At 43.4% G+C, this 24,643-nt stretch overlaps 1 protein-coding gene across 5 annotated transcripts in view; it reads left to right on the forward strand.

The window, feature by feature from the left end:
- The window catches only part of ZNF76 (zinc finger protein 76), a 36,491-nt gene that overhangs the window by 4,468 nt on the left and 7,380 nt on the right, over positions 1-24,643 (forward strand). For 4 of the 5 annotated variants that reach the window (XM_049890720.1, XM_049890793.1, XM_049890960.1 and 1 more), the window contains exons 2-5: positions 15,067-15,235; positions 22,238-22,318; positions 22,431-22,508; positions 23,730-23,929. In XM_049890720.1, coding sequence (XP_049746677.1) covers positions 15,163-15,235; positions 22,238-22,318; positions 22,431-22,508; positions 23,730-23,929 — 432 coding nt within the window. In that variant the 5' untranslated portion in view covers positions 15,067-15,162. Of the gene's footprint in view, positions 1-15,066; positions 15,236-22,237; positions 22,319-22,430; positions 22,509-23,729; positions 23,930-24,643 lie in introns of those variants that run through there. The other variant, XM_049890880.1, reaches the window with a different exon arrangement.

The raw sequence follows: 24,643 nt of genomic DNA on the forward strand, positions 1-24,643 counted from the left end.
TGGATTTAAAAAAGGAGCCTTTGCCTCAGGCATGTTTAATCTTTCTTAGGGCACAGAACATATTCTGCCTTGTATCCTAGTTATCTGTGTGCTTTTCTCACCTCTCCTCCCCCACTGTGACTTCCTTAAGAACAAAAGCTGTCTTTTATTTATCTTACTTTAACCCTGTCTCTCCTTTTTTGCAACCAAACCAGACCAAACCCATTGCAGTCAATTCCAACTCATAGTGACCCTATAGGACACAGTAGAACTGCCGCATAGGGTTTCTAAGGAGCGGCTGGTAGGTTCAAACTGCTGACCTCTTGGTTAGCAGCTGCGCTCTTTAACCACTGCGCCACCTGGGCTTCATGTTATTCGGTATACCCAACAAAAACCCAGTGCGGTCAAGTTGATTCCGATAGATGTAATTGTGTCCACATTCATATTGTAGCCACAACACCCTCCCCTTTCCAAAGCCTTTCCCAACATGAGAATAGGTAAAATCCCTTGATTTAAACAGGCTGGAGTTTAGACATTTCCTTTTCATCCATTCCTCAGGTAGGGGAATGGATGTTAAGTGTTATTTTTACTCTATTTCTGGTACTACTAGAGAGATTGGTTGACACAGTTGCTGGAATGCAGTGGTAACAAGACCAGAGTCTGTCTTATATAGACTAGTTCACAAGAAAACAGATGAAATATTTATTTTATGGCGGTTGCAGAGACAATCAGGGAATAGAGGAAACAAAAGTGGCAAAACGTTGGCAGTTGTTGAAATTGCATAATGAGTTCATGGGGTTCAGTATACTACTCTTTCTACTTTTGTATATGCTTGAAAATGTCCATAATAAAAAGCTAAGTAACTTTTTAAAAAGCAGCTAGATGAACAAGTGCACATTTAGCACTGCTGCTTGGGAAACACCTCAAAACAAATGAGCTGCTGTTACTTAGTGCTGTTATCTAGGTTGTCTAGTCCTAACCTGTCTCTGGCCTGCATTCGTCCTGAGATAACCAGGATGCTGAATATAAAAATTGGCACCCTGTAGAATTCTGTACCTGGTGGCCTGGGGATTATTAGCATCCTGTAACGAGTACCTGTTGCCCTGGCCCTTTCCTGCTTCTCAGCCAGGTAGTTTCTGGTGGTAGAGAGCTGGATTGGACCTGAGAAGAAAGTGAAGCAGTGAGATGGGGGCCAGGGCTGGAGCGAGACCAGGGCTCAACCAAGATCTTCCTCTTCTGCCCTAAAGCCTCCAGATTACTAGGAGATCCTAAGGCAGAGACATTCATCCATTCCACAAATGCTTGGTGTCTGCTACATGCCAGGTACTGTGTTAGACTCTAGGGATATAGCAGTGAACACAGTTCTAGGACTTAAGGAACTCACCTGTTGGGAGTTGGGCGAGGGAGAAACAGACAATAAACAAACAGGAAAAATATATATTGAGAAAAATAAAGCAGAGAAGGAAGATCTTGAGAATGCCAGAAGTCAGGGTGTTGTAATGTTGAAGAGGGTGGTTAAAGAAGGTCTCACTGAAAAGGTAGCATTTGAAGGATGAGCCATTTTATTCCAGACAGAAGGAACAGCAAGTGCAAAGGCACTGAGGCAGGAGTGTGCCTGGTATATTTGAGAAACATGGAGGAAGCTAACCAGCATGGCTGCAGTAGGGTGAGAAAAGGGAAACAGCAGGAGAGTTGAGGAGTGGGGGAACTGGGGACAGATCATGTTGGGCCACGTAGGCCACTGGCTGGACACAGAGCATAGGATGATGGAGAAGATGACATATGTGCTGTCATGGAGTGATACAGCGTCACCGCTAAGTGCAGAGGGAATGGGGCGGGGGGCTGAAGTCCACGGTCTGGGGTGACAGCCAGGGAAAGCTTGTGCTTGACCTAAGTCTGACAGGAAACAGTGATCATGGATGACAGCAACGAGACCAGATGGTATTTCAGATGAAGAAAGATGGTTAGCTTAGCTGAATCTGGGAAAAGAGTTGAAATGATATGATAGGGTTGGGAAGGGATAGGGTGGGCAGGCCTCAGTTCTTTCCCCACTTCATTCTTTCACTCAACATTTACTCATTTCCTCCTCATTTACTGCTGGGAACTCCTCATAAGCAGCTCATAGTTATACAGTCGGTGAAGGGTTTCAGATCTGGTCTTAGACGCTTCAGGTAGATCTAATTCATAAGAAGCGGTCCTGACTCAGGATTCAAGTTTGAGCTGAAAAGCTTAGTTAGCCATGTGTCCTAATGGCATTATTTATTTAGTATCTGTGGGCACATTAGGTGCTGGTTAAGCTGAAAGGCATCCTCTTCAGGAACTTAAATTACAATCAGTATAACAGAAAGTAGGAGTGTGTTGTTTTCCCCCGAAAGAGTCAAGTGTTATGGAAAACACATCCATGGAAGTGTAAGCCCTTAACTGCACCTGGAAGCCCAGTCCCTCTGCTGTGTTTATGCTCGTGTCCCTCAATGTTTATATTGTGAAGAGCATCTCCTTGACCAGCTAAACGAGAATACAAAATATGGTCCCATCCTAACTGGCAGGTCACCTATAAAACTAGAGTGGACGTGTAATCAGCATCTCTCACTTCGTGGGATGGGGGAATTTTGTCCTGGTGAGTGAAAAAACAAAAACTGAGATACAAATCCCAGTGTAACTAAAGCCATTGCCTTTAACTGGTCGCCTTACCCTGCTTCAGATGCTGTTTCCTGAAGCTGCTGACCAAATCTTGGAATACCTATTGCCCTGGCAGCTGTTAATCGAGGTATAGAAGCATGACTGTCCGTGTGAGGGTCTGACAAATCCTGTGCAGTCATCTTTGTTTTGCTGGTAGAAGTACAGGACTTACTCAGGCTCCTCACTTAACAGTTTGGAATTGGAAAGGTCAAGCTCTACTGTTGAATGGTCATCCAAGCCTCACAGCATGTTACTCTATCTCCAGCTAGAAATCAGAGAGCTTCTTCTAGTAACTCTGGGTTAACACTCACCTAGAGCTTGCCCTCCAGTAAATGGTGCATCTCTGAGACGCTCAGATATAACTTTTTAGTTTGGTCCTATTTCTCACTGCATAAGACGCACTGGGTTTTTTAACCATTGAAGAAATAACTGTTCATTTGTTGGAAGCACCAGACCCATGTAGTTAAAATAATATTACGTCTACAGAGCATGAAAGTACCACAGTCAAGCCTCGTATTAATAGATATGTATGTTTAAAATTTTTTTGCTATTACATGCAGAGATGCCTTGATAACCACGGATATGTGCCGTTTTACACACGTGTAGACTAGACATGAAATTGCTGGGTCATACGGTATGTCCATTTGTAATTTTAATCAGTATTGCCAAATTGTCATCCATAGAGGTTATACTAATTTATACTATCACCAGTAATATAAGACTTTCTCAACGATGTTGCTTTGCGTTAAGCCTTTCAAGACCCAGTTGTTTCCTGCTTTGAATTTTTTGTTGATACCAGTTGTTTTCATTAATGGAAGCATGCTGAATCATTGAGTACTATTGAATTTTTGGTAGGTAGTATGAATTTTTTTTTCTTGTCCCTTCCCACGAATCTGCCCTTAGAGTCCACAACATACATTGTCCCACTAATTGTACCCCAGAGTATCCTTAGAGTCCACTGGTACATGTTTACCAAAATCTTTTTCCAGAATTTCAGATTTTCCCACCAAAAATGCACACATCTCATAAAACACCCTGTGTTGTTGTTTGTTGTTAGGTGCTGTCGAGTCAGTTCTGACTCATAGCGACCCTATGCACAACAGAATGAAACACTGCCTGCTCCTGCACCATCCTTATAATCATTGTTATGCTTGAGGCCATTTTTGCAGCCCCTGTGTCAGTCCACCTTGTTGAGGGTCTTCCTCTTTTCTGCTGACCCTGTACACTGCCAAGCATGATGTCCTTCTCCAGAGACTGATCCCTCCTGACAACATGTCCAAAGTATGTAAGACGCAGTCTTACCCTATAGAACACCCTATAGAAACAGAATTTGCCGAACCTGCCCATTTTGTTTTGTTTCAGTCATAAAGGCCTCTGCCTTGTGGCAGTATGTACTTTCAGTGGGAAAACAGCTTCCCAATAAACCTCAGAGGCTGAAAAAGTAAATGGTTGCTACATATACTGCCAGGTACAAATTAAGAATATGCAGATTCCCTAGAGATCAACATAGGGTGCTGAATCATGGGATCCCCACTGACACTCTGCTCCACAAGACATACAAGGATATCACACACAAGAATATCACATTTTAAAAATACATCCAGAAGAGGTAACTGACCTATAGGTAGAGGTGGTTATGAGAGGAAAAAAGGAGAACTCCTAAAGGGAAAAGTTCTGGACCTTACTTAGGCTGGTATGAATCAGAGGAAGAATAGTAGCTTTCTTTACAGGGCTGAAGTAGACGTAGTAATAGGAAGGCTGTGGGGATCATAAAGGAAAACCCAGGGAGGAGGGGGCTGGCAACCAAGCGAGCAGGTCGTATCTACTGGAGAACTTCCTCTCAGTTCAATGCAATTTTATTTTTAAAGCAATTTTATTATTATTTTTTAATTCTTTCATTTTAGCACAAATGTTCGTTTCTTTTTAGCCTCTCCTGACCTTGTCTCACTTAGAGTTGAGGTTTCTGTGAGTTGGAATTTAGTAAATGTTCAACTTTATTTGGCTTTCTCTAACAAATTAGCATTAATTTGTTGCTCCTCCTTCATTAATCCAGGTTGTCTTTATGGTTCTCAACTAAAACGTTTAAGCAGGCATTCTTGTGTGAGTGGTACTTGTTTTCTGGGCATTCTTTTAGTGGGATGAATTAGGAAGGTTGAGGTTACTAGATCCCAGGCCCTGAACCTTGCATGGTGGGATTGAGCATCGATGGATTCTTCCCCAGAGGACCTGGAGCGGCCTCCAGTGCCAGCAATAACACGGGCCTGGGCCTCTCTCCCAGCATCGCCAGCATCGACTGTTGGATTTTATACTTTTATTTTTGGTAATTTGATTAGTATAATATATCATGATTGTTCTTATTCTTTAATTATTAGTGAGAGTGAAGTGAGCCTTTTTTGCCTTGTTTGTTTACTATTAGGGTTTTTGCTTGTGTGAATTCATATTATAGCCTTTATTCATTTGTCCAGTGGGAATTTGATATTGTTTTTATGTGTTCGTATGTGTTTTCGATATTGTATTTTATGTCTTATGTCTTTCAATGTTTTCCCCTACTGTCAATCTTCTTATTTTTTAAATCCAGCTCTTCTTTTCATTTGGTTTTCTTTGCTTCAAAAATCCAAAACTAGCTTCTCTTCCTAGTTGGAATCTAGACATTGTTCCATTTTGATGAATCGATGAAATATAAGTCTAAGCTTTTTGTCCCAGAATGATGTCTTTAAATAACATTAGGCTATGATAACCCAGAATGCTGGCACTGTGCCACTGACACAGTGGCCAAAAGCTTGGCTGCTAACTGAAAGGTCGGCGGTTCGAATCCTCCAGCCGCACCTTGGAAACCCTGTGGGGCAGTTTTACTGTGTCCCATAGGGTAAGTATGAGTCAGAACTGACTTGACGGCAACGGGTTTGGGTTTTTTTTTTTTTGGTATGATAACCCAGTCCCTCCTTGATGCTGATAAGATGTTTAATTTTCTAATAGCCATTTTCAAGCTAGTGGTGACCCCAAGCTGAATTCCAAAAACAATTCAGATATAACTTCATCATGTCTTTGCTGATTTTCTTGTCATATAAAAGCTTATCCTGGGCATACCCATTACCTTGGAATCGATTCTGGCTCATAACAACCCTATTGGGCAGAGTAGAAATGCCCCATAGGGTTTCCAAGGAGGGGCTGGTGGATTCAAACTGCCGACTCTTTGGTTAGCACCCTGAGCTTTTTTAACCACTGTGCCACGAGGGGCCCATTATCCTTGGGACAGTCCTTCCAAAATGTCTGTATTCTGGACTTTTTCTTTTCATGGACTAAGGGTGGATTTGAAACTCAACCATGATTGCCGTATCAGGTGTTTACAAACTAAGGTGTTAACATTCACTTAACTTTATGGGTGAAAAGCAGTTTTTTTTTTTAATTTTTTTAGTTTAAATGAATTCTGGCCTACATTTTCAATGCCCTTTTGGAATTAGAAATAATCTACTTTGCCTAATCTTTTTTCTGTGACTAATTCTTCTCTAAAAAATTACAGTAGCCAAATGGAAACCATACTGAAGAGTGATTTGGGTTTTTAAAATCAGTGTGCCTTTTACAAATAGATAGTCAACTGATGTTTTAAATTTGTGTTATGTTAATGCAGGATTTTGCATTAATTTCCTGTTTTCTCTGTAGTATGTAGAAACCCGCAGAACCAAGCCTATTTCTCTAGGTTTTTGTGTGTGCATTGAAGTCTCTTTCCGTAACAGCGAATACTGAATCATTTCACCGCAGCTCTTCCAAATCTGGTTCTCATTTGTTTGCCACCTCTCTCCCCAGCCTTCATCCCCTCCAACCTAAAATTTGTCTTGTCATAATTTTTTTTTCTGGCCAAAGCTGAGCCTTCTCTTTCCAAATGAATGTTTTTCTTTTTTTCTTTCAGCTTCTTAATGCATTTGCCCTCTGGGCTCAGTGAGGCAGAGTACAGAAAGCCTTGTTCCCAATGTCCAGGGAGTTCTGGTTGATGGAAGATGATGGAGTAGTGAGCAGGTGCCTGTAGTCAGGGCACAGCCCAGTTCAGGGGTGGATGAGATTAGATTTCAACCATGACAAAGTGGAGAAACACAAATACTGTGGCTACTCTTTAGTTTCCTGTCTTTCATATCCCTTGTTCTTTTGCTTTGAGGAGGCAATTTAAGTACATCTTGTTTCATGGAGAAATCTGGAGATCTAAATATCCAAAGTTTTTCTGTTATTCCCTCAATAATTATAATTTATGTTTTTCCATAATGTGGAAATTATCAAAATATTAATATCACATTCAAGTAAAGTTTTGCTGAAGGCAAATCAAAAACAGTTGCATATTAATCTCAGAAAAAATAGATTTTAAGGCAAAATCCACCATAAAAAAACAAAGGACATTATATAATGATTAAAGAGACAATACACCGTTACAACGTAATCATAATAAATATCTATATGCACCCAACAAGAGGGCTCCAAAGTGCATAAACTCTTAACAGCAGTGAAAAGAGAAATTGACAGTTCCACAGTAATAATAGGAGATTTCAACACATCACTCTCAGTAAAGGACAGAACATCTAGAAGGAAGCTCAGCAAAGAAACAGAAGGTCTTAAGGCAGCAATCAACCACCTTGACCTCATAGACATATGTAGAAAACCCCACTGACAGCAGCAAAGTATACATTCTTTTCCAACACACATGGAACTTTCTCCAGAATGGACCACATCTTAGATCTCAAAGCAACCTTCAGCAAAATCCAAAACAATGAGATAATACAAAGCATCTTCTCTGATCACAATTCTATAAAAGTAGAAATTACTAGCAGGAAGAGCAAGGAAAAAAATAAATACATAGAAACTGAATAACACCTTGCTTAAAAACCACTGGGTAATAGAAGAAATCAAAGATGGAATAAAAAATTCCTGGAATCCGATGAGAATGAGAACACATCATACCAAAACCTATGGGACACAGCTAAGACAGTGCTCAGAGGTCAATTTATAGCAATAGGTGCACACATCAAAAAAGAAAGGCACAAAATCAAAACCTTAGCCCTACAACTCAAACAAATAGAGAACAGCAAAAAAAGCCCACAACCACCAGAAGAAAGGAAATAATAAACATCAGCGCAGAAATAAATACAGACTAGAAAAACAATAGAAAAAATTAACAAAACCGAAAGTTGGTTTTTGAAAGGATCAACGAAATTGACAAACCATTGGCCCGATTGGCAAAAGAAAAATAGGAGAGAAACCAAATAACTGCAATAAATGAAATGGGGGACATTACAGCAGATCCAACTAAAATAAAAATTATAACAATACTATGAAAAACTATACTCCCAACAAATTTGAAAACCTAGAGGAAGTGCACAAATTTCTGGGAACATACTACCTGCCTAAACTAACAAAAATGGAGGTCGAAAATCTGAACAGACTCATAACAAGAGAAGAGACTGAAAAAGTAATAAAACTCCCAGCAAAAAAAAAAGTCCTGGCCCAGACGGCTTCACTGGAGAATTCTACCGAACATTCAGAGACGAGCTTGCGCCAGTACTACTCAAACTATTTCAGAACCTAGAAGAGGATGGAATACTTCCGAATTCATTCTATGAAGCCAGCATAACTCTGATACCAAAACCAGGCAAAGACACCACAAAAAAAGAAAATTACAGACCATTGTCTCTCAAGAATATAGATGCAAAAATTCTCAACAAAATTCTAGCTAATGGAATTCAGCACCATAAAAAAAAAAGTACTCCATGACCAAGTGGGATTCATACCAGATACGCAAGGATGGTTCAGACATTAGAAAATCAACGTAATCCACCACATAAATAAAAGAATCACATGATCATTTCAGTCAGTGCAGAAAAGGCATTCAATAAAGTCCAACACCCGTTCCTAATAACTCTCCATAAGATAGGAATAATAGCAGAAACTGTGTGTACATGAACAGTTTTGCCTGCTTGGTTTTTCTATAAATCTAAAAGTGTTCTAAACAACAGTCTACTAAACAAACAAAAAAATGTTGCAGCAGTATATTGATAGAGAACTGCCAGAAATTCAAGCCAGATTCAGAAGAGGACGTGGAATGAGGGATATCATTGCTGATGTCAGATGGATCCTGGCTGAAAGCAGAGAATACCAGCAAGATGTTTGCCTGTGTTTTATTGACTGTGCAAAGGCATTTGACTGTGTGGATCATAACAAATTATGGATAATATTGCAAACAATGGGAATTCAGAACACTTAATGGTGCTTATGTAGAACCTGTACATAGACCAAGAGGCAGTTGTTCAAACACAACAAGGGGATACTGCATGTTTTAAAATCAGGAAAGGTACTTAGACTTTATGCCGAGCAAATAATCTGAGAAGCTGGACTAATATGAAGCAGAACAGGGCATCAGGATTGGAGGAAGACTCATTAACAACCTGAAATATGCAAATGATACAGCCTTGCTTGCTGAAAGCAAAGAGGACTTGAAACATTTAGTGATGAAGATCAAAGACTACAGCCTTCGGTATGGATTGCACCTCAATATAAAACAAAAATCCTCGCAACTGGACCAATAAGCAACATCATAATAAACGGAGAAAATATTTAAGTTGTCAAGGATTTCATGTTACTTGGATCCAGAATCAACGCCCATGGAAGCAACATTCAAGAAATCAAATGACATGTTGCGTTGGGCAAATCTGCTGCAAAAGACCTCTTTAAAGTATTGAAAAGCAAAGATGTCAGTTTGAGGATTAAGGTGCCTCTGACCCAAGCCATGATATTTTTAGTCGCTTCATATGCATGCAAAAGCTGGACAATTAATAAAGAAGACCGCAGAATTGATGCCTTTGAGTTATGGTGTTGGTGAAGAATATTGACTATACCATGGACTGCCAGAAGAACAAACAAGTCTGTCTTGGAAGCAGTACAGCCAGAATTCTCCTTGGAAGCAAGGATCGCGAGGCCTCATTTCATGTACTTTGGACATGTTATCAGGAGGGACCAGTCCCTGAAGGAGCACATCAGGGTAAGGTAAGGTAGAGGGTCAGGAAAAAAGAGGAAGACCCTTGACGAGATGGATTGACACAGCGGTTGCAACAATGTGTTCAAACAGCAATGATTGTGAGGATGCCAAAGGACCAGGCAGTGTTTTGTTCTGTTGTACATAAGGTCGCCATGAGTTGGAACCATCTTGACAGCACCTAACAACGTTTTTCCGTTAGGAAACACAATACATTATGAAGACATAGTTATTTCCTGCCATCTGTGCAACAATGGGTTTAAACAACGAAAGAACTCAGTGCCATGGAGTGGATTCCAACTCATAACAACCCCAAGTGTTACAGAGTAGAACTGTTGCATAGAGTTTTCTTGGCTGTAAACCTTGGTGGTGTAGTGGTTAAGTGCTACGGCTACTAACCAAAGGGTCGGTGGTTCAAATCCGCCAGGCGCTCCTTGGAAACTCTATAGGGGCAGTTCTGCTCTGTCCTGTAGGGTCACTATGAGTCAGAATCGACAGCAACGGGTTTTGGTTTAATTATTACAGAAGCAGATGACCAGGCGTTTCTTCCATGGCACTGCTGAGTGACTTCGAACCACCAGGCTTTCAGTTGCTGATGTCCGATGAGTCTTGGCTGAAAGCAGAGAATACCAGAAAGATGTTTACCTGTGTTTTACTGACTATGCAAAGACTTTTAACTGTGTGGATCATAACAAATTTTGGACAACATTGCAAATAATGGGAATTCCAGAACACTTAACGGTGCTCATGTAGAACACGTACATAGACCAAGAGGCAATTGTTCAAGCAGCTGAGAGCAAACCATTTCTGTCACCCAGGGACCTAACAATGGTTTAAGTTCATTTATAACTGCAAGAGAACTGACTTGCTAGTTCTGGGAGCGTTGGGGGTGCTCCCTTTCCACCCCCATCGTCACACTTACTCTTCCCCCTCCCCAACTTTCTCTCCCCTACACTCAGCCCATGTTGTTGGGTGAGTGGTAAACCTTATATTCTCCAAGAAGAAAATAGAGCAGCTGCCCCTGTTGCCTCTCCACCCTTTCTCCATGGGCCATGAGGGCTATGAAGCTGAAATGTCAAGTGCAGGTAGAAACTACTCAGCCAGCCTTCCTGAGGTAGTGGCAAGTCTCTCTTTGGCTCTACCAGTGTCACTATTGGTAGCTTAGTGCTGGACAGGAGGATTCAGAGAAAAGCATCACTTAAAGAAAGGAAAGGGTGAGAAATGGCAGGCAAGACACTGGTACACGCCTGGCAGCCACAAAGCATGCTTTTCACCACGCTCAGGCTGTGTTGGAGGGAAGCTTCAGAGATTGGGAAAGGATAGAGAGCAGCAGCACACTGTTTTCAAGGTTTGGATTATGAGGCTTAAGGAGGAAAATGGAATGATTTGGGGTTATTTACCTGGATGTAAGAACATCCAAAGGAGTTGAGATTTGTTTTCTATGTGCCTAAGAAGGGTTGTTTTGGGAAATATGGCCACCCTCTTTCTGTCATAGGCAGGTCAAGAAGAACAGGGTTTAAGTGGGTGAGATGAAAGTTAACCAACATTCAAGTGTTTGAGTGCTGACAGTGTATCAGTCACAGTGGATTAGCAGAAGGAAGAGAGGTACAGACTCGGGGGCCAGCCAGCCTGGGTTAGAATCCTGGCTTCAGCACTGACTAGATGTGACCTTGGGCAAATTATTCCACCTCTTAAGCCTCAGTTACCTCATCTGTAAAACGTGGGTAATGATGGTACCTATCCCCTCATAGGCTTATTTTTAAGATTTAAAAGAGTTAATACAGGTAAAGTGCTTCGAATAGTGCCTGGTACATATCAAGGGCAATGTATGTGATGGGGAGCCCTGGTGGTGCAGTGGTTAAGCATTTGGCTGCTAACCGAAAGGTTGGCAGTTCAAATCCACCGGCCGCTCCTTAGAAACCCTATAGGGCAGTTTTACTCTGTCCTGTAGGGTTGCTGTGAGTCAGAATTGTCTTGATGGCAATAAGTTTTGTTTTGTTTAATATGTAGTAGGTATAATTAGCATGAGCACTGGGAAGGATCTTAGATCTTCTAGGCCAAAGCTTCATTTTACACATGAGGAGGCAGACACAGGAGGTAGAATCAAGATTAGAAGCTACTTCTGCTGCCTTTTAGCCCAGGGCAGTTGCTACTACTCCTGGCTATCTTTTGGAAATACAAGGTGTCTCTGAGTATTTCCTTTAGGTCCCTCTTCCTTTCCCTCCTCCTCAGAGGCAGTATTTGCAGAGTGTTTTCTATGTGTTGGAGCCCTGGTGGTGCAGTGGCTAAGAGTTATGGCTGCTAACCAAGAGGTCAGCAGTTCGAATCCACCAGCCGGTCCTTGGAAACCCTGTAGGGCAGCTCTGCTCTGTCTTGTAGGTTCACTATGAGTCAGAATCAACTCCAGGGCAACAGGTTTGGGGTTTTGGTTCTATGTGTCAGCACTGTGCTAAATGCTTACATATATGACCTCATCTAATGCTTACAGCCACCTGTGAAGCAAGTTCTTCTACTATTATCCCCATTTTTTTAGAAGGAGCATCTGAAGCTCAGGGAAGTTTGGTTACTTGCCCAAGGCTACACAGCTTCTAAGAAACAGAGCCTCAATTGGAGCCCAGGCTGTCTGACTCTAAAACCCGTGCTTGTAACCACTCCACTGATTTTCTTTGAAAACCCCCAACAGAGTGCAGATGTGCTAAATTAAACCAAGCATTGCTGCAGAAGTCACAGGGCCCAGCTGTGAAGATTTGAAGCCATTTTGTGATCTCTTTTCAACCTACAGTCTACTTTGTTTTTAGACCTGGATCTCTATATGTGTCCTTATTTCTGAAACAGACATTGTTACTGTAAAACAGGCTACCAAAAGAATTTCTCTACCTAGTTAAAAGGTTGAAGGTCATAGGGCAGACAAGGAGAGTCAAGGACCAGAACTTACGTGAGACAGAGGCTCTCTGGGAGTTATCAGGGCTCTGGGCAATGCCAAGTCACTGCTAAGATCCTAGTAGACCAGGTAAGAATTCCCACCTAGACCAGTGATTCTTTATCATTAAGTCCTTATAAGACTGATGACAACCTTGAATTCTCCTCTCATGAGAAAAATGCCCAGGCTTGCATGCCAAAAAAAGTATTTTCAGGTGACTTCAGTGTTCATAACCCCCCAGCCAAGAACTTCTGTACTAGGCAGGACCTTAATAGGGTACATAAGAGCCAGGCAGCCTGGGTTCAAATCCAGCTTTCTCACTTACTAGCTGTGCAACCTTGAGCCTTTCTGGGCCTTAATTATCTCAACTGTAAAATGAAGATAATAATAATAATATTTAATTATGGGATCCATGTGAGGGTTAAATGAGTTAATATATGTAAAATGCTGGTACATGGTTAGCTCTACAGTCATGTTCACTGTTACTACTACTAGTAGTAGTAGTATTGGTATCCTTGGAGCTTAGCCCATTCTGTAAATGTCTGTGAACAGTATGAATAATTCTAGTTGAGACGCCAAGCCTAGGATAGAGCATCCCAACCTATGTGTCACAAATGGGTTATAGTTAAGCCAAGATATTGATCTGGTCGGCCCTCAAGGCTGCCAAAGCCCCAGCTGGTTGGTTCTAGCTTCAGGCAGCAGCATCTGCAGTGGGACATACAAATACCTTCTCTTTGGGTGCCCTGTCTTGAAAGCTGTTAGGGCAGCACTGATGGAGGAGATCAGCTGGTGGGTAGTAAGAATGCAAATGGCCAATCCAGATTCTGAGTCCAGGAGAATTCTGTGGATTGGATGGCCAAAAGAATCTTAACCACTAAACTTAGAGCAGGGACTGTGGGCTTCCTGCAGGCTTCACAGGGTGGGGATGTACAGCTAGAGGCAGGTTCCATGGCCAGGCAGAGGAAGTCCTGCTGGCAGGAAGCTCCAGTGCTTCCTACCTTGAACATGACGACCTGGTGAATCACTCAGCAAGGATTTGTAGAGAGCCCACCATTGGAGGCTCTGGAGAAACCACAGGGAGCCAGAAGCCAGACTGGAGCCCAAAGTCTCATGTAGGCAACAAACATTAAACAGGTGGCAATAAGGACTGAAGTAGGTGACTCCAGCGGTGGGAGTACTAGGAAGGGGTGGCGCCCAGGACTGTAGGAACTTACAGGGAGGACCCAGCCTTGCCTGCAAGGTGAATTCTAAGTGTGAAGGGAAGCCATTGAATAATTTGAATAGGAAAGTGAAATATTTAGGGTTTCATTTATTTTTAAAGATCACCCTGACAGCATGTTAGAAAATGGATTGGAAACAGGCAAGAGTTTTATCTGGGGACTTCAGTTAGGAGGCTCTTGGGATAGATAGTCAAGAGGTGAGAGGTGATGGTAGTCTGAAATAGGTTCTTGGACTTCTGAGGGAAGGAGAGGAATCAAGGATGGCTCCACTGTGTCTGGGTAGATAGAGGTGCCATCCCTTGGGTAGGGAATACGGGACATGGAACAGGTGGGGAAGGACGTTGTGAGTGCCGTTGAGGACTCGTTCCACGTGATACCTGTGGGTTGTTCAATGAGGATGGTCAACGGGGCCAGTCGATGGGTGAGTCTAAATGCAGGAGAGATGTCGGAGCAGGCAGGAAGAACCAGCGGCCATGGGATTGGCTGCTTGCCTTCGACAGGGCCTCCCTTCTAAGGGAAGCGAGTTGAGTTTAAAAGTAGATTTTGAATAATGAATGCCTACTGTACAACCAGTTGGTTGACAGGCCTCTCTAATATGCTCAACTTTCATAATTCTTTTTTTTTTAATTGTGCTTTAATTGAAAGTTTACAAATCAAGTCAGTCTCTCATACAAAAATTTATATACACTTTGCAATATACTCCTAATTGCTCTCCCCCTAATGAGACAGCACACTCCTTCCCTCCGCTCTCTCTTTTAGTGTCCATTCGGCCAATTTCTGACCACTCAGCCCTCTCATCTCCCCTCCAGACAGGAGATGCCCACATAGTCTCGTGTCTACTTGATCCCAGAAGCTCATTCTTCACCAGTATCATTTTCTGTCCCATAGTCCAGTCCAATCCCTGTCTGAAGAGTTGGCTTTGAGAATGGTTCCTGTTTTGGGCTAACAGAAGGTCTGGGGACCATGACCCCCGGGGTCTTTCTAGTCTCAGTCAGACCATTAAGTCTGGTCTCTTTAGGAGAATATGGGGTCTGCATCCCACTGCTCTCCTGCTCCCTGAGGGGTTCTCTGCTGATTTTACAACTTTCAGAATTCTTGAACGTGTGTTTTTTTTATCCTCTTCGTAAATACTGACATAGTTCTCTACTTTGAAGAATTCTCTTTTTCTTCATGGCTGGCCTCATTCACTCCTTACTTGTGTATCTTTGCAACTGGAGAAAGCTGTGCAACTCATAATGGGACACTTATTTTCTCAGATTTGTGACCTAGAAGGAAATTTTGGACCTCAGCTGTGGCTCTCAGTGCTGGCCAGAAACCAACTTCATGTCTGTGTGCACGAGCAGCAGTTTGCCATGGAGAGCTTGGGGCTGCAGACGGTGACCCTCAGTGACGGGACAACAGCCTACATCCAGCAAGCTGTCAAAGGTGGGTGTTTTCAGGGGCCTGGGAACCTGGTCCTGCCCCCCAGCTTTGGGAGAGGAGTGCTCCCTTCTGAGGGTCTCACCACCACCTTGTCCTCTTGCCCAAGGTCCCTTGCCCATTACAGTTTGGTCTGCATGAGAATCTCATGTGGTGTTTAATGAAAAGGGAACTCTTTAAAATAAAACCCCATCTTTTTTTAAGCAAGCTAGAAAATCAAACATCCCCAGCCATAGGAACCAAGGCCTCTCGAAGGCAGTATTCCTTGCATGTAGTGAGTAAATAAATATTTCTGGAATGAATGAGTACAGTGGTAGTTATGACTTCCTGTTTTCTAAGTATTCCCTGTCCAGTTCTTCAGTGTTTTCTAGAAGTAGATCATCATCTGAATTCAAGTTAAGCATCACACAGCATCTACTGAGCATCTACTGTATACAAGATACGTTTCTGGGTTCAGATGGAGACACCCAAGCATAGCTCTCATTCCTTAGTCCACACCAGGGCTGCCAGATTTACCAAATCAAAATACAAGGCACACAGTTAAATCTGAATTTCAGATAAACAGTGAATGAATGTTTAGTATAAGTTTGTTCCAGACGTTGCGTGGACTGTTGTTGGTTACCATCGAGCCAGCTCCAACTTCTGGTGATCTTACGCAGAACAAAGCTTTGCCCAGTCCTGCGCGTCTTCATGATTGTTGCTATGTTTGAGTCCGTTGTTGTGGCTGTTGTGTCAAGCCATTTCATTGAAGGCTTCACATGCATAAATATGGAATAAAATACTAAGAAATACTAAAAAGATATTCATTGTTTATCTGAAATTCAGATTTAACTGGAAGTACTGTATTTTTTTTAGCAACCTACCCCTACTGTCAAACCAAAAAAAAAAAAAGTCCCGTTGTCATTGAGTCCACTCCAACTCATAGCGAATTTTATATCAAAGCGGGTGTTGAGTCAGAACAAACAGTGTTGTTGAAGGGCAGGGGCTTCGTGCCAGGGACCCCCACCCTCACACCCAGCTCCTCCTCTCTCTCCTCTCTTACCTGTATTCTTCGGCAAAAACACTGCCTTGTTATGTGTCCATCAGGTTGATTCTGACTTATAAACCAAACCATTAGCCGTCGAGTCGATTCTGACTTATTGCGACCCTATAGGACAGAGTAGAACTGCTCCATAGAGTTCCCAAGGACTCGAACTGCCAACCTTTTGGTTAGCAGCCGTAGCACTTAACCGCTATGCCACCAGGGTTTCCTGACTCATAGTGACCCTATATATCAGAGTAGAGCTGCCCTGTAGGGTTTCCTAGGCTGTAATCTTTCTGAGAACAGACTCCCAGGTCTTTTCTCCCGTGGAGGGGTGCTGGTAGGTTCCACCCAGCCCCTCCATTAGCAGCCAAGCACTTAACCATTTTGCCATCAGGGCTTCTTAACACTGCCTTAGTCATACTCTTTATTTTGCCTTTCTGGAGTTCATGAGTGCCACCATCCCCATGATTGCATTGTCATTGCAACATTGCCTTCCTTCATGTCAACACAGTGTCATGTATTTCAGTTCCAAGTTTACAGATAAGCTGTTTATTTCATTTTAAATTGTCTGCATCCTGATGATGACTAAGAGGTCCCTCAGTCTCATCAGTAAGTGCTTTCCAAATGACAGTGTGAATGGGTTCCTTTTGGAAAGATTTCTCATCAAGAGCTATCTGTGATGTGTGTGTTCCAGCTGGCTTCATTCTCTGATAATGAAATTTTTCTAGAATCCTTTTTTTTTTTCCGTAAATTTGTATATAACAAAATATTTTCCAATTCAAGGGTTTTTACATGTAAATTCAGTGATGCTGATGATGTTCATCTTATGCAGCCGTTGCCACTGTCCTTTTCCAGATTATCCCACCATTAACAGAAATGTTCCCTAAGCAATGACTCCCCCTTTTCTCCTCCCTCCCACTCTGGTAACCACTAACGAATTTTGGTCTCTATACATTTGGCTACTTCATATAAGTGGGATCATACCATATTTGTCTTTTTGTAATTGACTTTATTTCACTCAGCATAATGTTTTCAAGGTTCATCCATGATGTAGCATGTATTAGAACTTCATTTCTCCTTATGGCTGAGTAATGTCCATTGCATGTATGTACCACAATGTTACCTCTTCATCTGTTGACGGACATTTAGGTTTCCACCTACTGGCTGTTGTCAGTAATGAACATTGGTGTACAGGTTTCTGTTTGTTTCCTGCTTCCTGCTTTTGTCTGTATACCTAGGATTGGGATCGCTGGGTCATATGGTAGTCCTAGGTTTAACTTTCTGAGGCTCTAGAATACTTTCGCAGACTTCCCACCTCAGATCTTGTCCTTCTGCTGCAGTCTCAGCAGTCTGGATGGAAAAGCTTAGGAGCTGTAGATAGGGCTGTGTTTGCTCCTGGGACCCAGTTTCCACGCCTCAGTCTTCTGCTGTGAATTCCTGGTGGAATGAATGAATAGAAAGCAAGTGGCCACACTTGGCCTGAGGAAGCCACACTCATGTCTTTTCTTCTTATATCTGGGTCTCTTTGCCTTCCCCTTTCCCCATTTATATCTTTCTCTTTTCGCTTTCCCTACCTCCTCCAGAGTGTTGCAGTGTGCACGTGTACATACATGCGCGCACACACTCACACACAACAGATTTTATGCTGCTGAGCGTAGGCCTGGCCTTCAGGAGCCCGCACTACACTGTCCTGAAAGGCGTCTCTGACTGATTAGTCTCTGGAACCTCTTGTTTCCAGCACCATTGTCGCTGCCAGCAGGAAGCTCTGTCTGAGCTCAGCTTAACTCACAGGCGCTACAATTCCATCTGTAATTAGGGTGAGCATAAAATATGTCAACCAAACCTGGACATTTTTAAGAGTGGAAGAGTATGCTATTAATAAATGCATTGGCACTGTTCCATTAAATGGGGATATATGGTCACCTGTCCGTAATGGGATGTGAGGGTCACTTCATTCAGTTCTTCTCCCCACTCACCTCTCCCCGTTGTAGTCTCTAGCTGCTAGAGGAAATTCTAGATTAAATTTTTTTTCAAACAACTCTCCTCAACATTTTGTTTTCTGCCTTGAGACAATACCCACTCTACTAGCAGAAGCTCTGCTGATGCGTGCAGGTCCCAAGTAGCCAGTATCCTTGCCAGGGCAGGTGAGGTATTCAAATGCTCGCTGCTGGAAGGGAAGAGGGCGAGCCCCTCTCCCATCGCAGCCCCTTTTCTGTCCTACTTCTTACCTTTATCTCTACCCCTCCTACCTTCAGCTGTGCTGTAGGACTGTTACTGACCCCAAGAAGACTCCATTTGGGGACAAGGCTGTAGATTCTTCTGATGGGGAAGCATCAGCAGAGAACTGGGCCGAAGTAGCTGCCTGGTCCTTTTCCCACATCATAAGAGCTCAAATTCCTAAACCTGACCCTTCTAAAGAAAGGGGCAAACTACTTTTCATTAACTTGCCTGCCTACCTTCTTTCTGTCCTTCATTCTTTTCTTTCTTCCTTCCCTTCCTCCCTCCCTCTTCCCCTTTTCCCCTTCCCTCACTCCCTCCCTCTCTCCTTTCCTCTTTCTCTGAGACTCGCTGGACACTGGGAGGAGCCTGTCTAATTCTTCACTTAGAACTTTTTGCCCTTAGAACTGCTTTCCAGTAAGGGTCTGAGATAAAAGAAGGATAATGTCTTAGGAAATCTAGAATCTTGTTAATTTTTATATCGCTTGTTGTATTACTTTAGGTGTGTTGATTTTTTTATTAGAAAATTGAAATGAAGATACCAGAAATCAATGAAGGAACTATTACCCAACAGTGACAGTGGAACAAGACCTAGATGGCCCCATAATAGTCACACTCACATAGCTCTGTATGGTTTTATCCTCCATTTGTTCAAAAATTCAAATTGAGATTATTCTAATAAAAGCTAAGATTTATTGAAGGCTGATCACATACCTGGCACTGTTCCAAGTGTTTTTGTATTCATTAATCCATTTAACCCTCACAGCAACCCTATGAGGAAGACACAACTTTTAATCCTCATTTTAAGAAGGAAGAAGCTGAGGCACAGGGAGGTTAAATAAGCTGTCCAAGGACGCACAGTAAGAGGTAGAGCTGGAATTCAGACCCAGGAGGCCTGGCATGGTTCCAGAGCCCATTATTGCTTTTAGCCATTATGTTATACTGCCTCATCGGAGGGGCTGGGTCTTGGCCCACTCTCATAGGGGGAAATGAGGGAATGTTGGTTGCTTTTTTTTTTTTTTGGTGTCCCCAGGTTTATTGAAAATGTTACAGCATAGCTGAAAGATTCAAAGGGCTCTGTGTGGTAGCATGTATTTTGATTTAATGAGTTGGAGCCATGTCTGAATTTTGACCTCTTGGGGCCTTTCCAGGTTTAAGGGTGTCTTGATTATCTAGTGCTGCTATAACACAGACACCATAAATGGGTGGCTTTAACAAACAAATTTATCTTCTCACAGTTTAGGAGTCTGGAAGTCTGAATTCAGGGTGCCAGCTCTAGGGGAAGGCTTTTTCTATCTTTTGGCTCTGGAGGAAGGTCCTTGTCTCTTTGAGCTTCTGCTCCTGGGCAATCTTCTTGTGGCCCAGCATCTCTCTTATCCTATCTTTGCATCTCCCTTCCCGCATCTCTGCTTACTTATTTGCTTGTTTAATCTCTTTTATATCAAAAGAGAGTAACTCAAGACACCCTTTACACTAATCCTGTCTCATTAACATAACAAAGACAACCCATTCCCAAATGGGATTGTAAACATAGGAGTAGAGGCTAGGATTTACGACACATATATTTTTTTTCTTTAATACTTTCCAATTTATTTAAAAAATTTGTATTGTATACAAAATACCATTTGCTGTTTTAATCATTAAATGTACGGTTTGTGACATTAATTACATTCAGTGTTGTGCGGCCATTTCTAAAACTTTTTCATCAACCAATTTACTTTTAATTAGCCCTTATTACCCTTTTACCTGCATCCACTTCCCCCCTTGATAATAGATGTATTTATCTTTGCAAGAGTGTGGAACGTTAGATATGTATTTCAATATAATAAGTCTAAAGGATTTAAGTTACATAAAATAAAACCTAGTTTCTCTTTTTCTTTTCCCATGGTCCTATTTGTTTACCATATCTCTTCCAAAGTTCCTTTTTTTTTTTTAATAATTTTTATTGTGCTTTAAGTGAAAGTTTACAAATCAAGTCAGTCTCTCACATATAAACTTATATACACCCTACTACATACTCCCACTTACTCTCCCCCTAATGAGTCAGCCCGCTCCCTCCTTCCAGTCTCTCCTTTTGTGACCGTTTTGCCAGTTTCTAACCCCTTCCACCCTCCCATCTCCCCTCTAGACAGGCGATGCCAACATAGTCTCAAGTGTCCACCTGATACAAGTAGCTCACTCCTCATCAGCATCTCTCTGCAACCCATTGTCCAGCCCAATCCATGTCTGATGAGTTGTCTTCTGGAATGGTTCCTGTCCTGAGCCAACAGAAGGTTTGGGGACCATGACCACCAGGATTCTTCTAGTCTTAGTCAGACCATTAAGTCTGGTCTTTTTATGAGAATTTGGGGTCTGCATCCCACTGTTCTCCTGCTCCCTCAGGGGTTCTCTGTTGTGCTCCCTGTCAGGGCAGTCATCAGTTGTGGCCGGGCACCATCTAGTTCTTCTGGTCTCAGGATGATGTAAATCTCTAGTTCATGTGGCTCTTTCTGTCTCTTGGGCTCATAATTACCTTGTGACCTTGGTGTTCTTCATTCTCCTTTGATCCAGGTGGGTTGAGACCAATTGATGCATCTTAGATGGCTGCTTGTTAGCATTTAAGACCCCAGACACCACACTTCAAAGTGGGATACAGAATGTGTTCTTAATAGAATTTATTTTGCTAGTTGACTTAGATGTCCCCTTAAGCCATAGTCCCCAAACCCCCACCCTTGCTCTGCTGACCTTTGAAGCATTTAGTTTATTCAGGAAACTTCTTTGCTTTTGGTCCAGTCCACTTGAGCTGACCTTCCCTGTATTGAGTGTTGTCCTTCCCTTCACATAAAATAGGTCTTATCTACTATCTAATCAGTAAATAACTCTCTCCTACCCTCCCTCCCTCCCCCCTATAACCACAAAAGAATGTGTTCTTTGCAGTTTAAACTATTTCTCAAGATCTTATAATAGTCGTCTTATGTAATATTTGTCCTTTTGCATCTGACTAATTTCACTCAGCATAATGCCTTCCAGGTTTCTCCATGCCATGAAATGTTTCACAGATTCATCATTGTTCTTTATCGATGCATAGTATTCCATTTTGTGAATATACCATAATTTATTTTATCCATCCATCCATTGATGGACACCTTGGTTGGTTCCATCTTTTTGCTATTGTAAACAGTGCTGCAGCAAACATGGGTGTGCATATATCTGTTCACGTAAAGGCTCTTATTGCTCTAGGAGGTAGTCCAAGGAGTGCGATATCTGGGTTGTATGGTAGTTCTATTTCTAACTTTTTAAGGAAATGCCAGGTCGATTTCCAAAGTGGTTGTACCATTTTACATTCCCGCCAGCAGTGTATAACAGTTCCAGTCTCTCCACAGCCTCTCCAACATTTATTATTTTGTGTTTTTTGGATTAATGCCAGCCTTGTTGGAGTGAGTACAACACATATTTTTGATGGACACAATTCAATCCATAACAAAGGGTATCCTTTGTTCTCCATGAAGTTCAATCTTAGCAGCTTCCCATTATGTTAGAAGTCCCCACTTAAGTGCCCCTCTGTTGGGAACTATAGGGTTCCCTTCTGGGACAGTGCCTTCATCCCCAGAGCCTCCAAGTCCCGGGCCCAGGGAGGCATGGAACAAGGTGCCTCAGAGAATGTTACTTTACCAGTGCTTAGGCAAGCAGACTAGTGCCTAGAGACTCCAGTAGGCCTGTGCTAAAAGCAGGCATTACTGAACTCTCTTCTGGTCCTGACCTGTTTCTCTGCATTTCCACCCCGACAGGAGAGAAGCTGCTTGAAGGGCAGGTGATCCAGCTGGAGGACGGGACCACTGCATATATTCACCAAGTGACAGTACAGAAGGGTGAGGGTCCCGCCACACACCTGCCTTCTGGAGGGAAGTCAAGCAGCCCCCACCAAGGGACCCCTCCAAGGCCCTGAGCTCCAGAGAAAAGCAAGCATTGCTCTCATTTCAGAATCTCTCTCCTTTGAGGATGGACAGCCTGTGCAGCTGGAAGATGGCAGCATGGCCTATATACATCGCACACCCAAAGGTAGGGTCACTGTCACCAGGACCGGTGGGAAAGGAAGGGAGACATAACTGGCAGAGGTTGGGGGGATGGAGTGGCACACTCCTGGAGTGGGGGCTCAGACCTGAGAGCTGTGGTCCCTGAGGTACATACAAACTCACCTGGATTAGCAGCTTCGCCTGCCTTCCTTTGTGCAAACCACAGAAGTACTTGTTTCTGCCACCAGGAGGCTAAGCTTTGGGGGTCAGTAGCTCGGATCCTGATGGTGGCTTTGGCTCTAGTACAGTCTTAAAGTCTTAGAGCTTTAAGCAGGACCTGAGAATATCATCCAAGACCAGGAGCAAAAACTTAGTAATATTTAAGAGTGAAGCTTGTAAGGTACTGAATAATAATAATTTATTCCTTCTACAAGTAATTTCTTAAGCAGCTACTGCATTCCAGACAGCATGCTAGCTATGGAGGATATAAGACAGAACAAAGTCAGACACAGTCCCTGCTGCCCTAGCGTCTAGTGGGGGAAACAGAAGTGGAAGGAACCACCACTGGTGAGCTCACTGTTGAAAACTGGAATCAGGCTGAGGGAGGCTCTCGCTCAGTGATGTAGGAGCTGAGAGCTGAGGAATTAAGTGGAGTTAGCTAAGGGCAGAGGGCTGGCAGGATTGTTCAGTACTCTAGACAGAAGGAACAGCGTGCGCAACCTGGAGATGGGAGAAAGAAAGAGTGTCACGTTCAAGGAACTGCTACCAGCTAGAGAGCTGGGACTGAGGGCAGAATGAGTAAGATGAAGCTAAAAAGAGAGACGGGCCAGCGTGCCTGGAGGCTTGAGTGTCAGGATCAGGATTTGAGTTTTTCTTCTGTGGACAGCAGTTGAACTATTTAGGCAGGCAGGTGACACAATCACATTTGTGTTCTTCAAAGATCCCTCTGGATGCCATATAGCCTGCAGGAAAACAAAGGAGTCAGGAGGCTTTCGTGGTTGTCTAGGCCAAGATGACAATGGTCTTCTGTCAGGTCCTCAAGGAGATTGTGAGTTCCCAGTCAGTGCTCATAGGAGACCTCTTCTTTAGAGGCAGCCCCAGGAGGAGGGCCAGTCACCAAGGTAGAAGGACAAGAGGAAAAGTCCTTCCAGGAGAAACTCAGTGCTGAAAACCTTCCATGGTAACTTTCTGGTTAACTTAAAACCAGGGTCCCTGCTGCGTCTCTTCCCCTTGTGTGGCATCTGGCCTGACCGTGGGTTCCTTGCAGAGGGATATGACCCCAGCGCCCTGGAAGCCGTCCAGCTGGAAGACGGCTCCACCGCCTTCATTCACCACCCTGTGGCTGTGCCGTCTGACAGCACCATCCTGGCTGTGCAGGCTGAGGTGGGCCTGGAGGACCTGGCCACAGAGGATGACGAGGGCTTCAGCGCAGACACAGTGGTGGCCCTGGAGCAGTATGCCAGCAAGGTGAGCACACAGGGTCTGACAACTGTCTCCCCTTGGTCAGCTCTCTGGACAGTGGGACCTTGCAGGCCCACTACCTCTTGGCCCTGTCCCTTTCTTCTACCTCTCTAGTACCAGGGGGGGCCTGTGCTTTGGCAAGGCATAGGCTCCTCCCTTTGCCCTTCTGCCCCATCTCTCCCCACACATCATGTCCAGGGTGTGCATCACAGCCTGGCTGGGGCCGATGACAGCTGTTTGCACTCACCCTTGTTTATGCTGTCCCTGCAGAGGGGAGGCAGCTGTAAGAAGCAGTGACATCCGGCTGGTGGGAACTTAGCCCCAGCTTCACGTTGGCTGTTGTAATAATCCTCTGTGCTGTCTGGGACAGCCCATGCCAGTGACTTTTATTAGTTTTCCAGTCCACTGAGGTCAGATGTTCTTGTGTTTATTTCTTCTCTGCGACTCATTTAGTCACGTGGGAAAGTAACCTCAGTAGTCAATGACGAGGGTAGATGTAACAGAGCAGCTGGGATTCTTGGAACGCCAGGCCAGCACGGTAGCTCAGCTGAAAAGGAGAAGGCGCCTGGCTTTCCACACGTCAGGCAGTCTGAGCTCTCTGCCAGAGCTGTGGTCCTGCCCACATGGGAAACTAGGGTACAGAGATCAATGAGTTTTCCAAACCGTGGTGCTCCCTCCACCCCAGCTTCCAGGACCACCAGTTTTGCCTAAAAGTGGGGG

Source organism: Elephas maximus, chromosome 1 (assembly GCF_024166365.1).
Source record: "Elephas maximus indicus isolate mEleMax1 chromosome 1, mEleMax1 primary haplotype, whole genome shotgun sequence".
NCBI classification, from domain to species: Eukaryota; Metazoa; Chordata; class Mammalia; order Proboscidea; family Elephantidae; genus Elephas; species Elephas maximus.